Source organism: Elephantulus edwardii, unplaced genomic scaffold (assembly GCF_000299155.1).
Source record: "Elephantulus edwardii isolate Elephantulus edwardi_28Jun2011 unplaced genomic scaffold, EleEdw1.0 scaffold00005, whole genome shotgun sequence".
In the NCBI taxonomy this organism is placed as follows: Eukaryota; Metazoa; Chordata; class Mammalia; order Macroscelidea; family Macroscelididae; genus Elephantulus; species Elephantulus edwardii.
Genome location: NW_006399755.1, coordinates 31,418,529 through 31,437,383, shown reverse-complemented (window position 1 = coordinate 31,437,383; position 18,855 = coordinate 31,418,529). Strand labels below are relative to the sequence as shown.

General features: G+C 40.3%; 1 protein-coding gene across 3 annotated transcripts in view; it reads left to right on the top strand.

Moving 5' to 3' along the window:
• NFIA (nuclear factor I/A) overlaps positions 1 to 18,855 on the top strand; it is a 522,110-nt gene that overhangs the window by 355,053 nt on the left and 148,202 nt on the right. For all 3 annotated transcript variants that reach the window (XM_006879776.1, XM_006879778.1, XM_006879777.1), the window contains exons 5-6: positions 1,510 to 1,627; positions 16,082 to 16,209. In XM_006879776.1, the coding sequence (XP_006879838.1) occupies positions 1,510 to 1,627; positions 16,082 to 16,209 (246 nt within the window). The remainder of the gene's footprint in view (positions 1 to 1,509; positions 1,628 to 16,081; positions 16,210 to 18,855) is intronic.

Here is an 18,855-nt window from a genome sequence, read left to right as displayed (position 1 = left end):
ACAACAGTCTATGACTGCTTTTACCTACCTTTTCAAGTCCCTGTTGAATCTTTTCCAATTCCTCCACTCGTTCCTTCTGCTCAGCAAACTCTGTGCTCCAAGTGATTTCCTCCCTCTTTACACTCCAGCCCCTTGGTCTCTTCTCCTTCCCCTTTTGAACTTTTATAAACATCTTACTAGTTATCCTTTTATTTTCACAGTAATGGTCTTATGCAGTTATTTGTCTTTTTGAGGCTGAATAAGTTTACTCAGCATAATGCTTTTCTAGACTCTCCCATGTTATGTGTAGTATGTTATGAAATCATTGCTCATTAGTGTCGCATTGTATTCCATTGTGTGAATATACCATACTTTCCCAATTAATTAAATTATTGATAGACATGTGGTATATTTCCATTTTCTTGCTACAGTGAACAACATTGCTTTGACCAATCTTCACATTCCAGGTACCACTGAATAAACTTGAACCCCTAACTTTTTGCATTATAGCCATTCATGCTTACATGACACAGATCTTTTAATTTATTTATTTATCTGTATGAATCTAGCTCTCAAACCAAGTACCTTAATACAGTAATACATGCATCTTTTGTACCTACCTTTGCATAATTTTTCAGATGAAGGCTTTTGTACTTTTATAATGATATCACTAATTAATAGGCATAAACAAAACATCTAGATGTTCTAGAACATAAAAACATTGAAGCATATCATACAGTGTCAATTCTGAAAACCATTTGTAGTTGAAATTACCTTTGACAATCTTAGATCAGAAGTTAAAAAACATTTTTTTTTTATTAAATAGATGACAGTAAATATTTTCAGCTTTGTGACCAATATGGTCTCTATAGAAGGTAACTATCACTGCTGTTGTAGTATGAAAGCCGTTAGATAATATGTAAAGGTAATGTGACTGTGTCCCAATAAAACTTTATTTACAGAAACTATGGAATAGGGACCACAGTTTCCAGTTTAAAATCTGTGCTTTCAATTACAAGGCAGGACGGATAGAGATGTAGCAGCCTGCCAAGGTGATTCAGAGTAAGGAAAAAATTCACATATTTCTCTTTGCAAAGACTTGAGAATGTATACCTTACAAAGATTAATTTCATTCTTGCCAAAGTTCAGAGCCAGATTCCATAATACAAAAGTGTAATTTTCATCAAGATCAGACAAAGTTTTAAAAAGGCTAGAGAATGTTTTGACAGTTATCCAAGAAATTTTAAGACTGAAACATGGAGTTGTGTTTGGTTTTTTGTTGTTGTTGTTGTTAAAAATATCTAGAATGTTATAACATGGTGACAATTTTTGTTACAAAAAAGAGAGATGAAAGATTCATTATTGTTGTTTCTTTTAAAAAAGTTTTATTCTGAGTTAGAGGTCAGAATCAGTTACTGATTATTTGGGGCAAATTGCTCATATAAGTGCAAAAGTATGTTGACTACAGTGTTGAACTATATTCTCACTGCTTTTGTATTCACAAAATTGGATGTTTTCTTTTTCTTCCAGCACCAATAGCTGCAGGAACTGGCCCGAATTTTTCTCTCTCAGATTTGGAAAGTTCTTCATACTACAGCATGAGTCCAGGAGCAATGAGGAGGTCTTTACCGAGCACATCCTCTACCAGGTAATTTGATTAGGAGCTCTTAAGGGATATGCGTCCAAGTTACCCACCTTTATTTTACCTCTTAGCCCATTCTGCCTTTAGCAATGATCCCACATTGGTTGGCTGGTTGCTGTTAGATGCTCTGGTGTTAACTACAGCTCATAGAAACCCCGTGTACAGCCGAGCTGAACCTTGCCCTGTCCATCCTTTGCCTTTGCCTTCCTCCCCATCTCGACCATGCTCTCACGCGTTGTTGCAGACACCACCTGTCCATCTGGTTGGAGGTCTTCCTCTTTATCCCTGACCTCTCTACCTTTCTCTGTGTGGTGCCTTTTCTCAAGCAATGGTCATCGTGGTAGAAGGTACCAAAGAAGTGTGGTTGGGCACAGTGGACTGTCAGTTTCACTGAGGTAAGTAAGAAGGCAAATGTTCATGAAGCAGAAAGACACTCAAAACCAGCAGACCGAGTTGTATGGTAAAAGTAGAAATAGTTGTGAAGTTGGCCGAACTCATGGAAGCCCTATCTATAATAGAACATAGACTAGAATATACTCTTTTTGTGATGATTGATCCTCTTGAGGCTGTTGTTGGCAGTCTTTGTGTCTTACTTTCATCACTGGTCTTCCACGTTACCGAACATGATACCCTTCTACAGTGATTGCTCCCGTCTCATGGCATGCCTAATGTTGATGAGTTGAACTCTAATATAATATTCTGTAATTCATAGAGATTTTGTTGACTAGTTTTCAGCAATAGATTTGCAGACTTGTCTTCCTTGTCTTCTTTCTCTGGAAACACTGCCTAAGAGCATTCAACACAATTGACACTAGTGGTACTTGAAATACTTATAGCATAGCTTCCAAGATCACAGCAACACAAGGCTAACACAATAGGGAAACGGCTACATGGGTGGAGGTAAAAATAAGTGAAGAAGACTGTCAGATAGTGAGTTGTGCCCAGCTCAAGCATTGTTGAGGACTGGGGAGATGGACAGGGAAAGGAATGACATACCGAGTGAGGTGAAAATGAAAAAAGGCATGGAGAGAGGGTGGGTGTTGAGCACAGCAGGTACTTAGAAAATGAAGGACAAGCCTTGACGAGGGGAAAGGACATGTGCTGTGGTTTATTTGGCAAAAACTTGGCACTGGTGACTCAATCCCAGTCCCCCTGCCCACAACAAACATTGCGCATGAGCCCCAGCACTTTTCCTTCTGAAAACCATCCCTCTCAAAAATTCAGTCCCTTGGAATTAGTTTAAGAGAAGAAGCTACTTGAAATCCTGATGTGAGGCTATAGAAACGGATGTAGTCAGAGGCAGATCAGGAACCCCATTGTACTGGAAACCTTAAAACTACAAAGCTGAAAGAGCACAGCTTGATAATGATTTCAGGTTCCTGATCCCCTGGAGGCCACAAAGCCAAAATCAAAATGAACCATTTTGAAAGATTCTGTTGTCTCTAGATAACCTGGACCAGAGGGGAAAGGATTAAGCTTTAAACCCTGAGTATTCTTTTACAAATTGTCTTTAGCACTGAGCTGTGACAACAAAGAAAAGAAGGGTTCAGAATGATCTTTAAAATCTGTGTACTTTGCGCAGAAAACATTTGACAAGGTATATTCCTCCTAAAGCAAGTACGGAGTTTGGCAGTTTAAAGCAGTGATCACATTATATAAATTTTTCCAGTAGAGATCCATTTTTTACTTACCTTATATATTTTAGCCTCCATGGCTCTTTTTAAATCCATTTAGTCATTACTGATACCTTGAAAACAATTAAAGAAACAGCTCTTTCCTAATATCACCACCAAATCCCACCATCATTTTTTTCATGTTGTCTGAATGCTCTCTTAGATTGTTATAGTATTGGCCAATTGCAGGGTAGACAGGAGAGTCTCAAATCCAAGTGCTTTTTATAATCTAACACTGAGATTGTGAACACATTCAACTGTTAATAAATTTTGAGGATTTTGAATGTTTGCTGATGGAAGAGACTTTTTGTGTAACTGCACTCAGTCAACATGAAAAAGCTTTGCAAATACTTGTGGGCGATGATTAATTTAGAAGTCTATGTGCTGTTGGTTTTTCATATGTGTGCTGCCTGTGTGCCATGTGTGCAGAAACGGTGCTCCTCACCCTCTATGCTTCCATGCATGCTTCCAGCTATGCCTTCCTGTCTTTTGTTATGACTTGAGTGGGAAGCTGGTTATTAATGTCCTTTTTAAAGGCTAGTGTCATTCCAGAACTCTGCAAATAACTCATCCTGGTAAGGAACTAATTATTAACAGCATTAGTAGTTAATAACACAGTAATCTGTTTGAGTTTCTCTCATCAGGCTCTCCTGAGGATGATTTAAAAATATATGTATGTGTATATGAATATCTATATGTACATATATGTGGGGTGGGTGGGTATGTGTATGTCTAGATAGATAGATACTTTTCTTCAGTTATGCAAGCTAAGTAGAATTATCTGTGTATAGGTTAGAAAATACAACCATGAGAATATCTCACAGTTAGAAAAAAAATCATCAACCAATTAAGTGCTACTTAGTCATGCTGTGCTGATATTAATTGGTCACCTACTCTGTGGCTTAATATACATGATCTCATTTAATCCTCACAGTATTTTTGCCCCATAATCAGTATTACCTTTAACCATGGAGAAACTCAAAGCTCAGAGAACATAACTTGCCTAAGGTCACTGACTGAGAAATGTTGTTGCTAGATGCCTTCAGTGCACTGTAACTGGAATCGTCGTATGCTCAGTCATCACAGCGGCTCTGGACAACAAGTTGACCCTCGTCCTCACTGCTGTCCTCCTAATTTCTGCTATGTTCCGGCCCATTGTTAAGCTCACTGTGGTCAATCTGTTTCCTTGAGAGTTATCCTCTCTTTCACTGACCCTCTACTTTTCCCAGGATAACGTCTCTTTCCAAAGAGTGACCTCTCCCAATAACATGCCAAAAATGAGACAAGATTTCACCATCCTTGCCTTTAAGGAGCACTCTGGTTACACTTCCCCCAAGGCAGATTTGTTTGTTCTTTTTGCAAACCATGTATTTTCAACACTCTTCGCCAACACCACAATTCAAAGACATCCGTTTCAAAGACTTAGAAATGGTAAAATTTATGTTCCAACTCAGTTATGTTAAAACTTTAAAAACATGCCCTTTCCGCATTTAAATCCTTTTAGGAATGGGACAGACTTGTTCCTTGAGGAACAATAATAGACTATAAGACTCTAAAAAAGGCACTTCCATTCTTTCTCCTTTCTGTTGACACTTAGTGTTTGCTATCTTTAATTGCTTTTACCATCTTTAAGGTATGTATGTGTCCTGCTTCCCCTTCTGAACTATAAGTTTCTAGAAGGACAATGTCAGCCTCCTCTAGCCTCCTCAGTAACACTATGCCTTAAACACAGAAACTATTATCCATTAGTCAAAAATCAAAGAAGGGGAGCTTTGTAGTCCAGTGGTGGAGACCCACACATAAATGGAAACTCTTAGTGAAGAGGCATATTACTCTTACAGATACAGATAAGGCTTCTAGACATTGCACACATGTAGGAATTAAGAAATGTATGAATTTGCAAAAACATCATTTATAAGAAGACAATCTTTTTTTTCTAAAGTGACATGTCAGTTTTAGAGTATCAGTCCCCTCTTTTAAATATAGGTCTTAGTGTCACATTCCTGTTTTCAACAAATGTTTCTGGAAAAAGTAGAATGGCAGCAAAGGGGAACAAAAGTTAAGAAATAAATTGGATCAAAGAGAAGTCAATATACAATAAGGATTCAATTGTTATGTGCCGACAGTCAGAACTGACTCAGCGCTGCCCCGTCCTGTGAATTGCACAGAAGGAGATTGTCCATCATTCCCCCTGGAGTTGCTGGTGGCATCAAACCACCTAAGTTTGGGTTTGTTGGGCAACTGCTTACCCACTAGGCCACCAAAGCAACCTAAGAGTTTGATTAGGCATTGTAATGAATTATATGAATCGGTTTAATGTTATAAGACAAAAATATGTTTTTAAAATGAAGAAAATGAGTGTCTTATAGAGTCAAGATCAAAAAATCAAAATCTATGACTGATTTACTAAAAATAAACATGAAAAGAGAGGGAAACTGAGAAGGAGGAGATTGAAAAGCATTGATTATAGCTCCTGAATTCCTTCAGGGAAAACACCTCCAAAATCCCTGCAAGAGTAGTGTGAAGATTGGGATAAGATTCATGTTTTATCCTCAGTCATTTCATCAAGATAAAAAATCAATTGCTAACTCTAAAAATTGAGTAAACATGTCCTCAAAGCCCTTTACTGTTCCAAAGTCGTCTCCCACAACAATTTACAGACCCCAGTGGAGGCTTCTTGTGTGCTGGAACCAACTCAGAGGCAGTAGGCTTGGTTTTGGATATTGCAGGATGAAGTAAGCAATACTGGCTATAAAAAGAGAGGCCAGAAATCACATGGAAAGATGGGCAGGACTGTTTTATCGTAAACCAAATGTTACGGCTTAGTTTTATCCCTAAGCCTCCAGCTTGCCAAGACAAAAAGTGGAAGCAACACATAACTTAAATGACATTTTCTAATAAAAAGAAACACTAGAAATTCCTTATTTATTTTCTTCATTTTTGGTAATTGGGAAGAATTTATGGCATATACCCTCTTTTAAAAGGAGTAGCTTTAGATATTGTTTAACACCATATATAGAAATTATCTTCAAATTTCACTAAGACTTTAGGAAAACTAAAGGAATACCACAAACTAAGTTATTAAAGGTATTTTCTTGGGTGTTAAGCTACTATAGTACAGTTATGTGGCTTCTGTGTGGTCTAGCTTTAACTGAGTTTTAGGTGAAATTTTACATAGCAAATTAGGTTCCCATTTAATAATTTCTACAGAACTTAATCTAGGACATATTTTTTTCAAATTCAGTCTATTTATTTCTATTTTCCATTTTGTTGTTGTTGTTGTTTGTTGTTTTGTACTCAGTCAGAACCAACCCATAGCTGACCCTCTGGCATATTTTCAGAGGCAGTTAATTGCACTGAAGGAGATTGCCTATCCTTCTCCTGCAGAGCAGCTAGTGGATTTGAACTGCGTGCCTTCAGGATTGCAGTGCAGCTTCTTGCCATTAGGACACCAGTGCTCACCTTAAAATAATGTTGTTTAGTTTCCATTAATCTAGATTCCCTGCCACCCTCTAAGCTTCTCATTTCTGTTTTGAGTAAATGCTGATAGTTTGTCCTCATGTGATTGACTATTTAGGGGAGCACAATATTCATGATTGATATTATTTATCTTAAAATTCAATCAATTTCTTGGTTAAAGGGTGGCCAGTGGGGAATGGTTTTAGTTATAAGTTTATAGAGTATCTCAGAGCCATAGACACTTCTAGTCTCTATAGGTTAAGTAAGTCTGGCCTTCATTAGTAATTTAGGCTTTCTTCTACATCTTTCTCCCTTTTTATCCAAGATCTTCTATTGTGTTGCAGTCAGAAGGGTCAGTAGGTATAGCTGGGAATCCTTTGGTTTTTCTGGCCTCAGGCTGATGAGGCCATGGATAATATGGGCTTTAGACCTGTGGACTAGTTTGTTTGAGTCTTCGGTTTCTCTCATTCTTTCTTGTTCTGGATATGTAGACACCAATAGTTATGTGTTAGGTGAGTGCTCACAAGATTTTAATACCTCAGGCATTCCTCATCAAATGCAGAATGCTATCTTTATGAATCATGTCATACTAATTTTAGGGTAAGGCATCTCATCATAGTTTTTATTTACAACTCTCTACTGTGGACTACTAAAAGGACAAACAAGTCAGTCTTGGAGGAAGCATAACCAGAGTGTTTCTTAGAGGCAAGGATGGTGAAACACCAGCTCACACAATTTGACATGTTGCCAGGAGGAGCCAGGTTTTAGAAAAAGGCATCATGCCGGGAAACGTTAAGATTCCAAGAAGGAAAGACCTTGAAGGAGATGGATTAACACAGTGAATATAACAATGGCCTTGAATGTACAAGGATGGTGCAGGGTAGAGTGAGGTTCAGATCTGTTATTCACTGGGTAGCTACAACTCATGCCTGACTCTATGGTTGACTCTTAACAACAATGAACTCATGATTTTGAGCATGTTTTCATCTATTCATTGGCCTCCTGAATGTTGTTGAGGTGTTGAAGCATTCCATGGATTTTCCCAATACTGCACATGTTTTGATTTCTTGTCTGTTGATATCACGGGTATTGAGTGTGGATCCAAGTAAGATGTAATCATTAACAGTTTCAATCTTTTCTCTATCTGTCATGATATTGCTTATTTGCCCAGTGGTGAAAATTTTTATTTTGATATTGAAGTGTAATGCAAATTGAATAATTTTTGATCCTCTGCAGCAAGCATTTTAAGACTTTGATCTTCTGCAGCAAACATTTTGAGGAGAAAGATTAAATTGTTAACAATTTCATCGTACTTGGATTTACTATGAGTCAGCTCCTTTGATACCAGCAGTGAAGAAATAAAAAGTTATATTGCATTGGGAAAATCTGCTGTTAATGACCTCTCTAAGCTGTGAAGGAGCATTGATGTCACTTTAGAGCTAAGGTGCACCTGATCCAAGCCGTGGTCTTTTTAAATACTTGTTATGTATCTGAAAGTTGGACAATGAATAAGGATGACAGAAGATTAATTGATACCTTTGAATTATGATGTTGGAGAAGAGTACTGGATATCCTATAAACTTCCAAAAGAACAAACAGATGTCTTGGAGAAAGTGCAACCAATATACTCCATGGAGGCAAGGATCATAAAGCTTTCCCTCACATACTTTGGGTACATTTTTAGGAGGGGAACAATCCTTGGAAAAGAACTTCAGTTTGGATAGGTGGAGGGTCAGCAAAAGAGAACAGTACCCTCAATGCGATGGACTGACACAGTGATTGCAGCAATGGGTCCAAGCATATCGGAGATGATGAGGATGGAATTGGATAGGGCAGGGTTAAGAGTCAGTGCTCATAGGGTTGTTATGAGTAGCAGTTAAAGCTTTGACCCATAACAACAGCAACAAAAATATATTTTAGAGATTAGACTCTTAGCCAATATGTTGAAATTGGGTGTATTTGGTTTGTTTTTTTTTTTTTTTTTCTTAGTCCGTAGGTTCTGAGAGATTTTTGTTGGTAAATACTTATGAGCATGAGTTAGAGGTAAGGAATTACACTACCAACGCAAAGGCATGTAGTTTGAATCTACCTGTTCCTACACAGGAAAAAAGATGGGCCATCTCCTCCCAGGTGATTGAAAATCTGCTGCAAGGTTTCTCGTTGGTTCTCACTGGGTGTACACAAAACAACATAAGTATTTCATTATCAGGTACCAGTTATTTAATATTCCTTCTTCCCTTCATACATTTAAAATTTCCCTTGATGGATTGTTGTTGTTATATGCCATCGAGTCTCTTGCGACTCATAGCGACCCTATGTACAACATCCCTAAACTCTGCTCTGTCCTGTGCCAGTCACACCGTCTCCAAAACACCCATCCCAATTACCCCAGTCACTGAATCAATCCACCTCATAGGGGGCCTTCCCCTCTTGCGCCGTCCCTCCACCCTACCAAGCATGATGTCCCTCTCCAAGGACCTGTCTCTCCTTGCAACATGTCCAAAGTATGTTAGATGAAACCTTACAATACTTGTCTCCAAGGAGCAGCCTGGTTTGACCTTTTCCAGGATGAATCTGTTTGTTTTCCTTGCAGTCCATGGTATTCTCAATACTCTTCTCCAGCACCACAGCTCAAAGGCATCAATTCTCCTTCTATCCTCCTTAGTTATTGTCCAACTCTCTGATGCATAACAAGTGATTGCAAAGACCATGGACTGTATCAGATGCACCTTAGTCTCCAAAGAGACACCATTGCTTTTCAGTACTTTGGAGAGGTCCCTAACAGCAGACTTTCCCATGACAATATGTCTTATAATTTCCTGGCTGCTGGTGCCGAGAGTGTTGACTGTGGAGCCAAGCAAACTGAAGCTGTGAACAATCTCAATCTCTTCACCATCCATCCTGATGCTGCCCATTGGCCCAGTGGTGAGAATCTTTGTCTTCTTGACATTGAGCCTCAATCCATATTGGAGGCTGCAGTCCTTGACCCTCTGCAGCAAGCTCTTCAGGTCCTCCTCTGTTTTAGCAAGCAGAGTTGTGTCATCTTCATATCGCAGATTGTTGATAGACCTTCCACCAATCTTGACCCCACATTTCTCCTCATAGAGCCAGCCTCCGGATAATCTGTTCTGCACACAAGTTGAAAAGGTATGGAGACAGGACACATCCCTGGCGTACACCCTTCCCAATTTTGAACCATGCAGTGTTTCCTTGCTCTGTTCTGACGACTGGCCTCTTGGTCCAAGTATAGGTTTCTCATTAGCACGATCAAGTGTTCTGGGATTCCCATTCTTCTCAGAGTCAGCCACAGTTTGTTATGATCCACGCAGTCAAATGTCTTTGCATAGTCAATGAAGCACAGATAGACATTCCTCTGGTACTCCCTGCTTTCAGCTAAGATCCATCTAACATTAACTTGATGGATTATTTATGCCAAAAATTAGATCTCCTTGTCTCATGGCATGATCTCTTCCCAGAAACTTTGTAGTTTTGGAAGTTAGCATTTAGGTCTTTGAACCATTAGAGTTAGTTTTTGTGCATAGTCTGAGGTATGGATATGGATTAATTTTTTCCTTCGTACGGCTATCCATTATTTGTGGAATAAAGACTGGGAGTCAATATCTATCTTCTGTAACCTTACCCTTCTCATCTTTTGTTGTGTCCCTCACACTTCAATCACACCACACCGTCGGGAAGCCTCTGAATGTTCCACACATTAGTGCCTCCCTCAGGGTGATGTCCAGAATATATGATAACCTGTAGGACCTGAACATTGCCAAGCACAACAGATGTGTCCATGTTCCAGTGCTTGAGCAAAGTCCTACAAGGCCCCGTGATGTGCCAGATATTAGTTTTTAGTTTTAAGATAATGAGTATGTCCTGAGGGAAATGTGGGATGGTAAGAATGGGAGAAACTTTCAGGCCTTGAGACAGTAGTGACAGGTTGCTAATTGGTGTTGGGAGTCATATCAGAATCTAACTCACTTCAAGGGGAATAATGAAATTCAAGATCAGAACAAATCTGACCCCTGCAAGGTGGTGGTCAGACATTTCTTCATCCTCCAACTTCTTTACCAAATTTGATATCAGCAATTCCTCTCATAGCATTTGCTGCTTACTTGTTGTTGCTATGGTTACGTGTCACCCAGTAGAGTCCAACTTATAATAACCCTATGAACAATAGATATTAATCCTGTGCAGTCTTTATCATCCCTAATATATCTGAGCCCATTGCTATAGACACTGTATTAGTCCATCCCATTGAAGGTCCTCCTCCCCTACACTGATCTCCACTTTTCCAAATATGATGTCTATTTCCAAAAAATAGCCTCCCCTAACAACATGACCCAAGTTTGTGAGGCTATGCTTCACCATCCTTGTCTCTGAGAAGCACTCTGGTTGCACTTTCTCCAAGACATATATGTTTATTCTCTTGGCAATTCATGGGATATTTAGCACTCTTCTTCAACACCACAACTCAAAAGCATTGATTCTTCTCCTCTAATCCTTTTCATTGTCCAGTTTTTGGATTTATAGCAGATGATTCGAAAGATTGTGGATTGAGTCAGGCACACCTTAGTCTTTATGCTGACATCATTGCTCTCCAGGACTTTAGAAAGATCTGTGACAACAGACTTTCCCAATGCTACGTCTTCTGATTTCATAACTTCTAGTACCAAGAGTATATATTGTGGATCCAAGGTAGGTGAACTCTTCCACAATTTCAATATTTTCTCCATATTGCCTATTGGCCCATTGGTAAAGATTTTTGTCTTCTTGATTTGATGTTGAGATGTAACCCCTGTCTGCTAGGTTTGAGTAACTGTTGCAATGGCTACAGACAATACTTAGAGGTAAGTGGTTTATTAAGCAACAGGATATAACTTGGAATTAGAAATAACTGTCTCTATACAACTCAGGATAAAGCAGCAGATAGGTATAGTACGGAGGCTCCCCTGAAGAAGAGAGCACGTAATTCCCTTCTTTAGCACCTGACAAGATTCTCAGCTCTTCCCACCTAGTAAGCATGCAAGCCTTTCTGCCATGGGGGTCTCCTCTTTGCTTCCTCAGTGTCGTGTTGCTCTTGATCTTCTTGAGTTTTTTCTCAGTCCCCTCAGGCCCGGTCTCCTCTTGGCTTCTGGAGGACAGGTCTTCTGTTTCCTTCTCATCAGCCTTTCTCCATTGCTATGTGAGTCACTTTATGGTTGAGCGTAGTAGTTTAACATCGACTCAGAACCAACTCATAGCTGACCCTCCAGTGGATTTTCAAGAGATAGTAAACCACACACAGGAGACAGCTCATCCTTCATTTAACTGGTAATGTAGCAGTTTTGTTCATCTCTCTTAGAAGCGTTCCTAGCAGCAGATTTCTGACATCACCTCTAGCTCTGCCACAGGGCTCCTTCTGGGCCCGTCACTGCTGGTTTTGCTGCAGGACACCTCCTAGGCCTTATATGTCTTAGTGTTACAGTCCTTAATCCATGTTACAGCTCTTTTAGGAACTTCTCTGCCTTCATTCTCACTCTGCTTCTAGGCTCATCTTGTCTTTTTTCTGCCTTCTTCCTTGTTCACACGCCTCTGTGTGTGTCACTGGCTGCATATATAAGCAAATTCCTCATAAATTGTAAAGCCTGGCCTTCCTGTCAGGTCCTCCAACTGACCAATACCCTCTTAAGATGGTACACACACGTCTTTTGCCTAATGAACTACAATAACTTTATTTGCATAGTGTTTTTACTAAGCCCTGCAAGGTACATACCAGTCTCAGGGCAGGCTTCAGCCTAGGGCCAGATAAAAAAATATTAAACCCAAGTTGTTTGCAGTTTACCCAAGAAATGTTGATCCATCAGAATAAAAGGAACATACCTCTATAGTAGAGAACAAAAGCAAAGGTACCTCTAAAGGGTTTATTGCAGGTTAAGGGCGAAGGAAATCTCTGAAGCAGTTTTCCAAAGAACCAAGACAAAAGATCACATAAAATAACACATTTCACCACCTTTGGAAAGAAGTGCTTCAGTATTTTAAAATCTAACATTGTTGCCTGAGCAGTGCATAAGCCAAATAATATGCTATAATAATAATAATAATAAACAACTCTGCCCTTTGTTACGTATCTCCTTGATAAGCTTCCTCTTAAACAGAGCTTCACAACAATTCACAGTAGTTCAAGGATTGCTTAGGAAAAGAAACCAAGACAGGCCCAAGTTTTTAAAATTTGAGTTTCTTCAGACCAGTAACAGAAGAGGGGAAATGAGAGGCTGAAGCCATGGAATAGGCAACTCAGAAGAGGCATAGCAAGCCCTTCCCAGGAGTCTGAGAGGTGAGACTGGGTAATTGGCAGGACCACGGGAAACAGTACACCTCTTTGAACAGGGCACTGCCTTTTCCAACTCAGCTCAAAACCTTAGGGGCAAAAGATTTTGTTGCTCTGCAATGTGTCTGTTGCCTTTGTTTTCTGAGAGAAAAATAACATTTCTAGCAAAACTTTGACCTATAATTATTCCTGTTTAGGTTGTCCTCACTCTTCACCAAATTTTAAAAATCTGGTTCTCTTCGGGTTTCACTTCTCAGACCATGATAGAGCATGAAGAAGGGGTTGGAAGTTGTGCTTTTAAAGACTCTGCTTGGGAGTATTTTTCTCTGGGAAACATTTCCTGGCGTCCCAGTAAAAACATGGCTGTTTATCCCATTGCATTCACTTCTTCCATCCTTGGTTGCTCTGTCCAAGATGTGGCCCCATCCTAATCCCTAAGTCTCTTTTACACCATTTGCTAACCTATCTGTTCCCATCCAGTGGACTGAAAATCCCATAAAGTCAAGACTCATGCCTGAGTCATCTCTCTATTTCAGCCCTTGACAAAACACCTGACAGAGAGGAGGTACCCATGAGGGCTTCTGTAATGAGGTTGTATTAAAAATGTTATGCCCTGATGGAGGAGGAAGACCTTTTTCAATAAACACTAAACATTGGTATGAAATCTACCAATCTTCATAATGCATTAATGTCTTATTTTCTTAGTGCTGTTGTTATAAAAATACTACAGCCAATAACTTTGAGGGGGGAAAACATAACTTATTGCCTTTGAGTTGGAATCAGCTTATAGTTGACTGTCCAGGAGGTTTTTTTTGAAGTTGTAAATCACACAGGAGGAGATTGCTCATGTTTTTCTCCAGGAGTTGCTGTAGATTTGAACCACCAAAGAGATATACCCGCTGGGGTTAGCAGCACAACTCTATCAACCACAGCCCAGAACTCCCCAAACAGTTCTGTGTTCGTTACATTTTGTATTCATTCCTAATGAACTTTAAGAAACAGAAATTAATTTTTTTTACAGTTCTAGAGGTTGGAAGTCTGAATTCATAGGATGGTTTAGGGCAGCGGAAGTCTTTATATTTCAGTTTTTAGTAGCAGGAACTTACTCATCTCCCATCATCACCAGATAATGTCTGCCTCCCCTTATTTATATCTTAGAAGTGGTTAGGATCACTTATACTGGTAGACTTCATTGACATAACAAAGAAAACATCGTTTCTACACAAGGCCACACCCACAGATGGAGAGTTTAGAATGCCAACATATGTTTTAAGGGGTCAAAATTCAATCCATGACAGTTAGTAGTATTTCCAAAAAAAGATAATTGATCTGATCTATCGATTTAGTCACTTCTTAAGCTTCAAATGGGGAAAATATTCAGCCCTTTAGCCAAAAGAAATGGTATGCATTTGGGAAGTTTTGTTTCATTGTTATTGTTATGGTTATGTGCCGTCCAGTTGCTTGCGACCCATTGTGACTCTATGTACAACACCTCTAAATCCTGTTCCATCCTGAGCCAATCTTATTGTCTTTAACACACCTACCTCCATTATCCCAGTCTCTGAATCAATCCATCTCATCAAAGGTCTCCTTTCTTGTGTTACCCCTCCGAACTCCCAAGCATGATGTCCCTCTCCAAGGACTGGTCCCTCCTTGAAACATGCCCAAAGTAAGTCAGATGAAGCCTCAGAATCCTTACCTCCAAGGAGTAGCCTGGTCTCACCCTCTCTAGGATGAACCTGTTTGTTCTCCTGGCAGTCCATGGTATATTCAGTACTCTTCTTCAGCACCACAGCTCAAAGGCATCAATTCACCTTCTATCACCCCTAGTCATTGTCTAGCTTTCTGACGTACAACAAGTAATTGCAAAAAGTATGGCCTGGATGACGTGCACCTTCGTCTCCAGACTGACATCATTGCTCATCAGTACTCTGGAGAGGTCTCTGATAGCAGACTTTCCCAATGCAATTAATCTTTTGATTTCTTGGCTGCTGGTACTGTGGACAATCTCAACCTATTCATATCTCTTCAAAAATAAAGCTCATTGCTTAGTGACCTGGAACTCATCTTCATAATTAGTGCATAAATGAAGGGCATAGGTAATCAGACCACTGTTTCCATTCACAGTTCTCATCATTGAGATGTCATTTCTAATGTTTTGGGCATGTTATCCAGAAGGGCCAGTCCCTGGGAAAGGATGTCATGTCTAGAAAAGTAGAGGGTCCGTGAAGGAGCTGAAGACCTTCAATTGAATTAACACTATGATTGCAACAGTGGGTTTCAGCACAATAAAGCTTATGATGATGGCTCAGAATCAGGTGACGCTTTATTTTCTTTTATGTAGGGTCACTAGGAGTCAGAGCCAACTCAATGGCACCTAACAATGACAACAGTTTTCATAAGGCAGTGCCCTCCTTCCTTCCAATTGGATCTGTTTTGTTCACTCCTTTATCTCCAGTGTCTAGAACAATACCTGGACTATTGAAGCTGTATAGTAAATACTCATTGTATGAGTAAATTCAAGTTGAAGATGAGAAAACATAGCTGGGGGGCGGGGGAAATCCAAGCTTTTGGAAGGTCATGAGCCTGGCTTTTTATCCTTTTTTGGGGTTCCTGTGGGGATTGAATTGATGTCTAGGTACATTGCCAATGGCTAGTTCCCAGCCACCGCCTGGAGAGACAGGAAATGTGGGCTCCTTGCCGGCAGCTCCAGGTGGAACAAGAGCACAGCCAGCCACCAGTTCCTCAAAGGAAAAGGGAACAGGATGTGGCAGCAGCAGCAGCAGCTTGAGTGACAATAAAAATCAAACCCAGACACTTGGAACAACATACACCCAGGGCTGTGCTTCACCTCCCGTGATTCACCAAGCTGAACCAGAGCCTGAAAGGAGTCCTAGAACTCCATGAAGCAGCCTGATTGCTTCCTCTCCTGGCTTGCTTTCAACCAGAGGTGCAATGTCCAAGAAAAAGGTGGTTTGGATCGCTCTTTAAACATTTACCCATTTGCTATTTCAGCTCCACCAAGCGCCTCAAGTCTGTGGAGGATGAAATGGACAGTCCTGGTGAAGAGCCGTTTTATACAGGCCAAGGGCGCTCCCCAGGAAGTGGCAGTCAGTCAAGCGGATGGCATGAAGTGGAGCCAGGTAAGCAGAATAGCAGTGGGATGCGGTTAACGTCACGCCCTTGGAAATGCACGAGGGCTCCCGTGAGGTGCCTGCAAGCAAAGAAAGGAAGCTCAGGGAAATTTATTTTGCAGTATGAACACTCATTTGTGTTGTACTCTAGTTGGTACCTTTGCTGAAGGATGGCTGCGACAGTACTAGCACCGGTTGGTGCTAAGTTGATTCCAAGTCATGTCAACCCTAGGTGGGTCAGAGTAGAGCCTAGCAACGTAGAATTTTCAGTGGTTAATTTTTGGAAATAGATCACTAGGCTCTAAATTGAGTGGTCTCTGCCAACCTTTTGATCAACTTTGCAGGTGTTAACTATTTGTACCACTCAGAGACGCCTAAGTAGCTGTTTGTTTTCTTATATTAATAATAAAATTTAAAATTTTGGTTTGCACTGGTATTGTTAGAAAGGAGATCAGGTTCCTTGTGCTTGCTGTACCTGGATTTTTTTAAAATGAGGACAGTTGGCAATCTTTTCCTGTTCCTGGATATCATCACGATTTTTTTTTCATGAAATTATTTTTTTCTTTGTCTTTACTGAGCTAAGCAAGTGATTTTTGCTAGTCTTAACTTACAGGTGTAATGAGGGTAGGTGTATCAGAGACAGTAACATTGACATAGGACAGCAGGATTTAGAGTTGTTGTCATAAGTTCAGTATGAGTTGCAGGCAACTCGACAGCACATAACAAATTGCAGGTACAACAACTTATAGTTTAGACTTTGTAGTCTTGGGAGTAAGGTGAATAATTCTGGTAGCAGCAGCTTTGTGAAACTTTTCCAACATGTAACTTCCACATGAGTAAGAGCAAGTGTTGCCCAGTGCTGTCTACAGTCTTCAAAATCAAGTGGTTACAAACGATAGAATGTGACAGGGAGTTATGCTGTCTCCAACTTCTGCAGGCTGTGAGATTCTTAAAGAGCATTGGTGGAATTGTCTTTCGAGTGTTTTGCTGCAAACTCAAAGGCCATGCCTCCTCTCTAGTGGTTCACATCCATGAGCCACTCTGCAGGAGAAAGATTGGCAGTCTCTTCCTGTGTCATTTATCCTCAGAAACCCTGCCGGAGGGTTAGCTGTGCATCAGTTCCAACATGACAGCAATTGAGTGGAGGTTTTGAGTTTGAGTGGGATTGTTGGCAAATGTTCTCACTTTTATAATAATAACAACAACAATAGCAACAAAAGCTATTTCACTATTTCTTGTGGAATCCTTATAATTTCATTTGATAATCATCTGTTAGTTTTCATCCACATTGGCTGACAGTAGATCTTTGAAAGTAGTAACTGATACCTAGGCAGCCACTGTATAGATAAATAGATGAGAGAGAGAGAGGAAAATGAGAGAAAAAAGAGAGAGAAACGAGAGGATGAAAGGAAGGGAAGAGAGGGAGGGAGGAAGGAAGGATGGAGAAAGAGGGGGGGGAGAGAGAGAGATTGAGATTAGCTACCATATGTTTTCTGAGCAACTGTACACAGATGCAATATGAGACAAGCCTTACTCCTTTGGCCCAGTCGTCTTGGTTGAGACTGGTGTCAGTACGAACATCTGGTGTTCCCATCTCCTTCATGGTAAATTTCCGACTCTCTTTGTGTGCCCAAGGGCATGCTTGCTAAAGCCTCTGCCATGAATGTGCTTGTGAATGTTGTTGTGCTCTGCAGCCACCACTTAGTTGATGACAGAATGGCCATTCTTTGTACCACCCTTCTTTGTACCTTCATAGCACCAGGACCACGTTGGGACAGTAGTTTGTTCTTCTTGATGATTACATGAGGTAACATATATAATTCAGCTAAGAACCATAGCAAGGAGTCCTGGTGGCATAATTGGTAAGAGCTCAGCTACTAATGAAAAGACTGGGTAGTGTGAATCGACCCAGCAGCCCCAGAGAAAGACCCAGTAAACTGGATTACCAAGAAAACTCTAAGGGACAATTCTTCTCTGCCACACAGCGTTACTTACTGTGAGTTGAAATTCACTGTCATAACCAACAATGACAAGAGTTATACCTGATGCAGAGAAGGTCTGGGGTGGGGGCAAGCTTTCTGCCTATCTTCCCTTACCCGTTGCCTCAGAGTAATTCTCTACAAGAACAGACTAGTACCATGAAAATCACTAAACTAACCCCTTCATCTTCATATCTAAACTCCCTCTTTTCCCTAATGTGTCAAAAGACAACCCTCAGATGGAGTGATTATAAAGAAGTAGCAAGATGGGGTGGTATTTGCGATGATGAAGCTGTTCTGAATCCTGATTGTGGTGGTGATTTCATGAATTTACACAGGTGTGAAAATTTACAGACAGGTATAGACACCCACACCCACATTTTACTGTACAGTAATGAAAAACAAAAGGAGGCCGAACCTCAGGCTCCACTGGCTGCGTCCTTTATCTTTCTTCTTTCACTATAATTCAGAAATCTCACTTTGCCTGGCTTCTCCTTAATCCCTTCACTCATCTCATTCATTCCTTCAACAATGGAATTGTGTGATTTTTCTGTGTGAGGCACTGTGCCAGGTTCTTGGAATTCAAAGACAGAGAAGAAGGCTATGGCCCCTGATTTCAGGGAATCCACAATTGAAGGTGAGATACAGACCCAGAACAGATCCTTCTTACACAGTT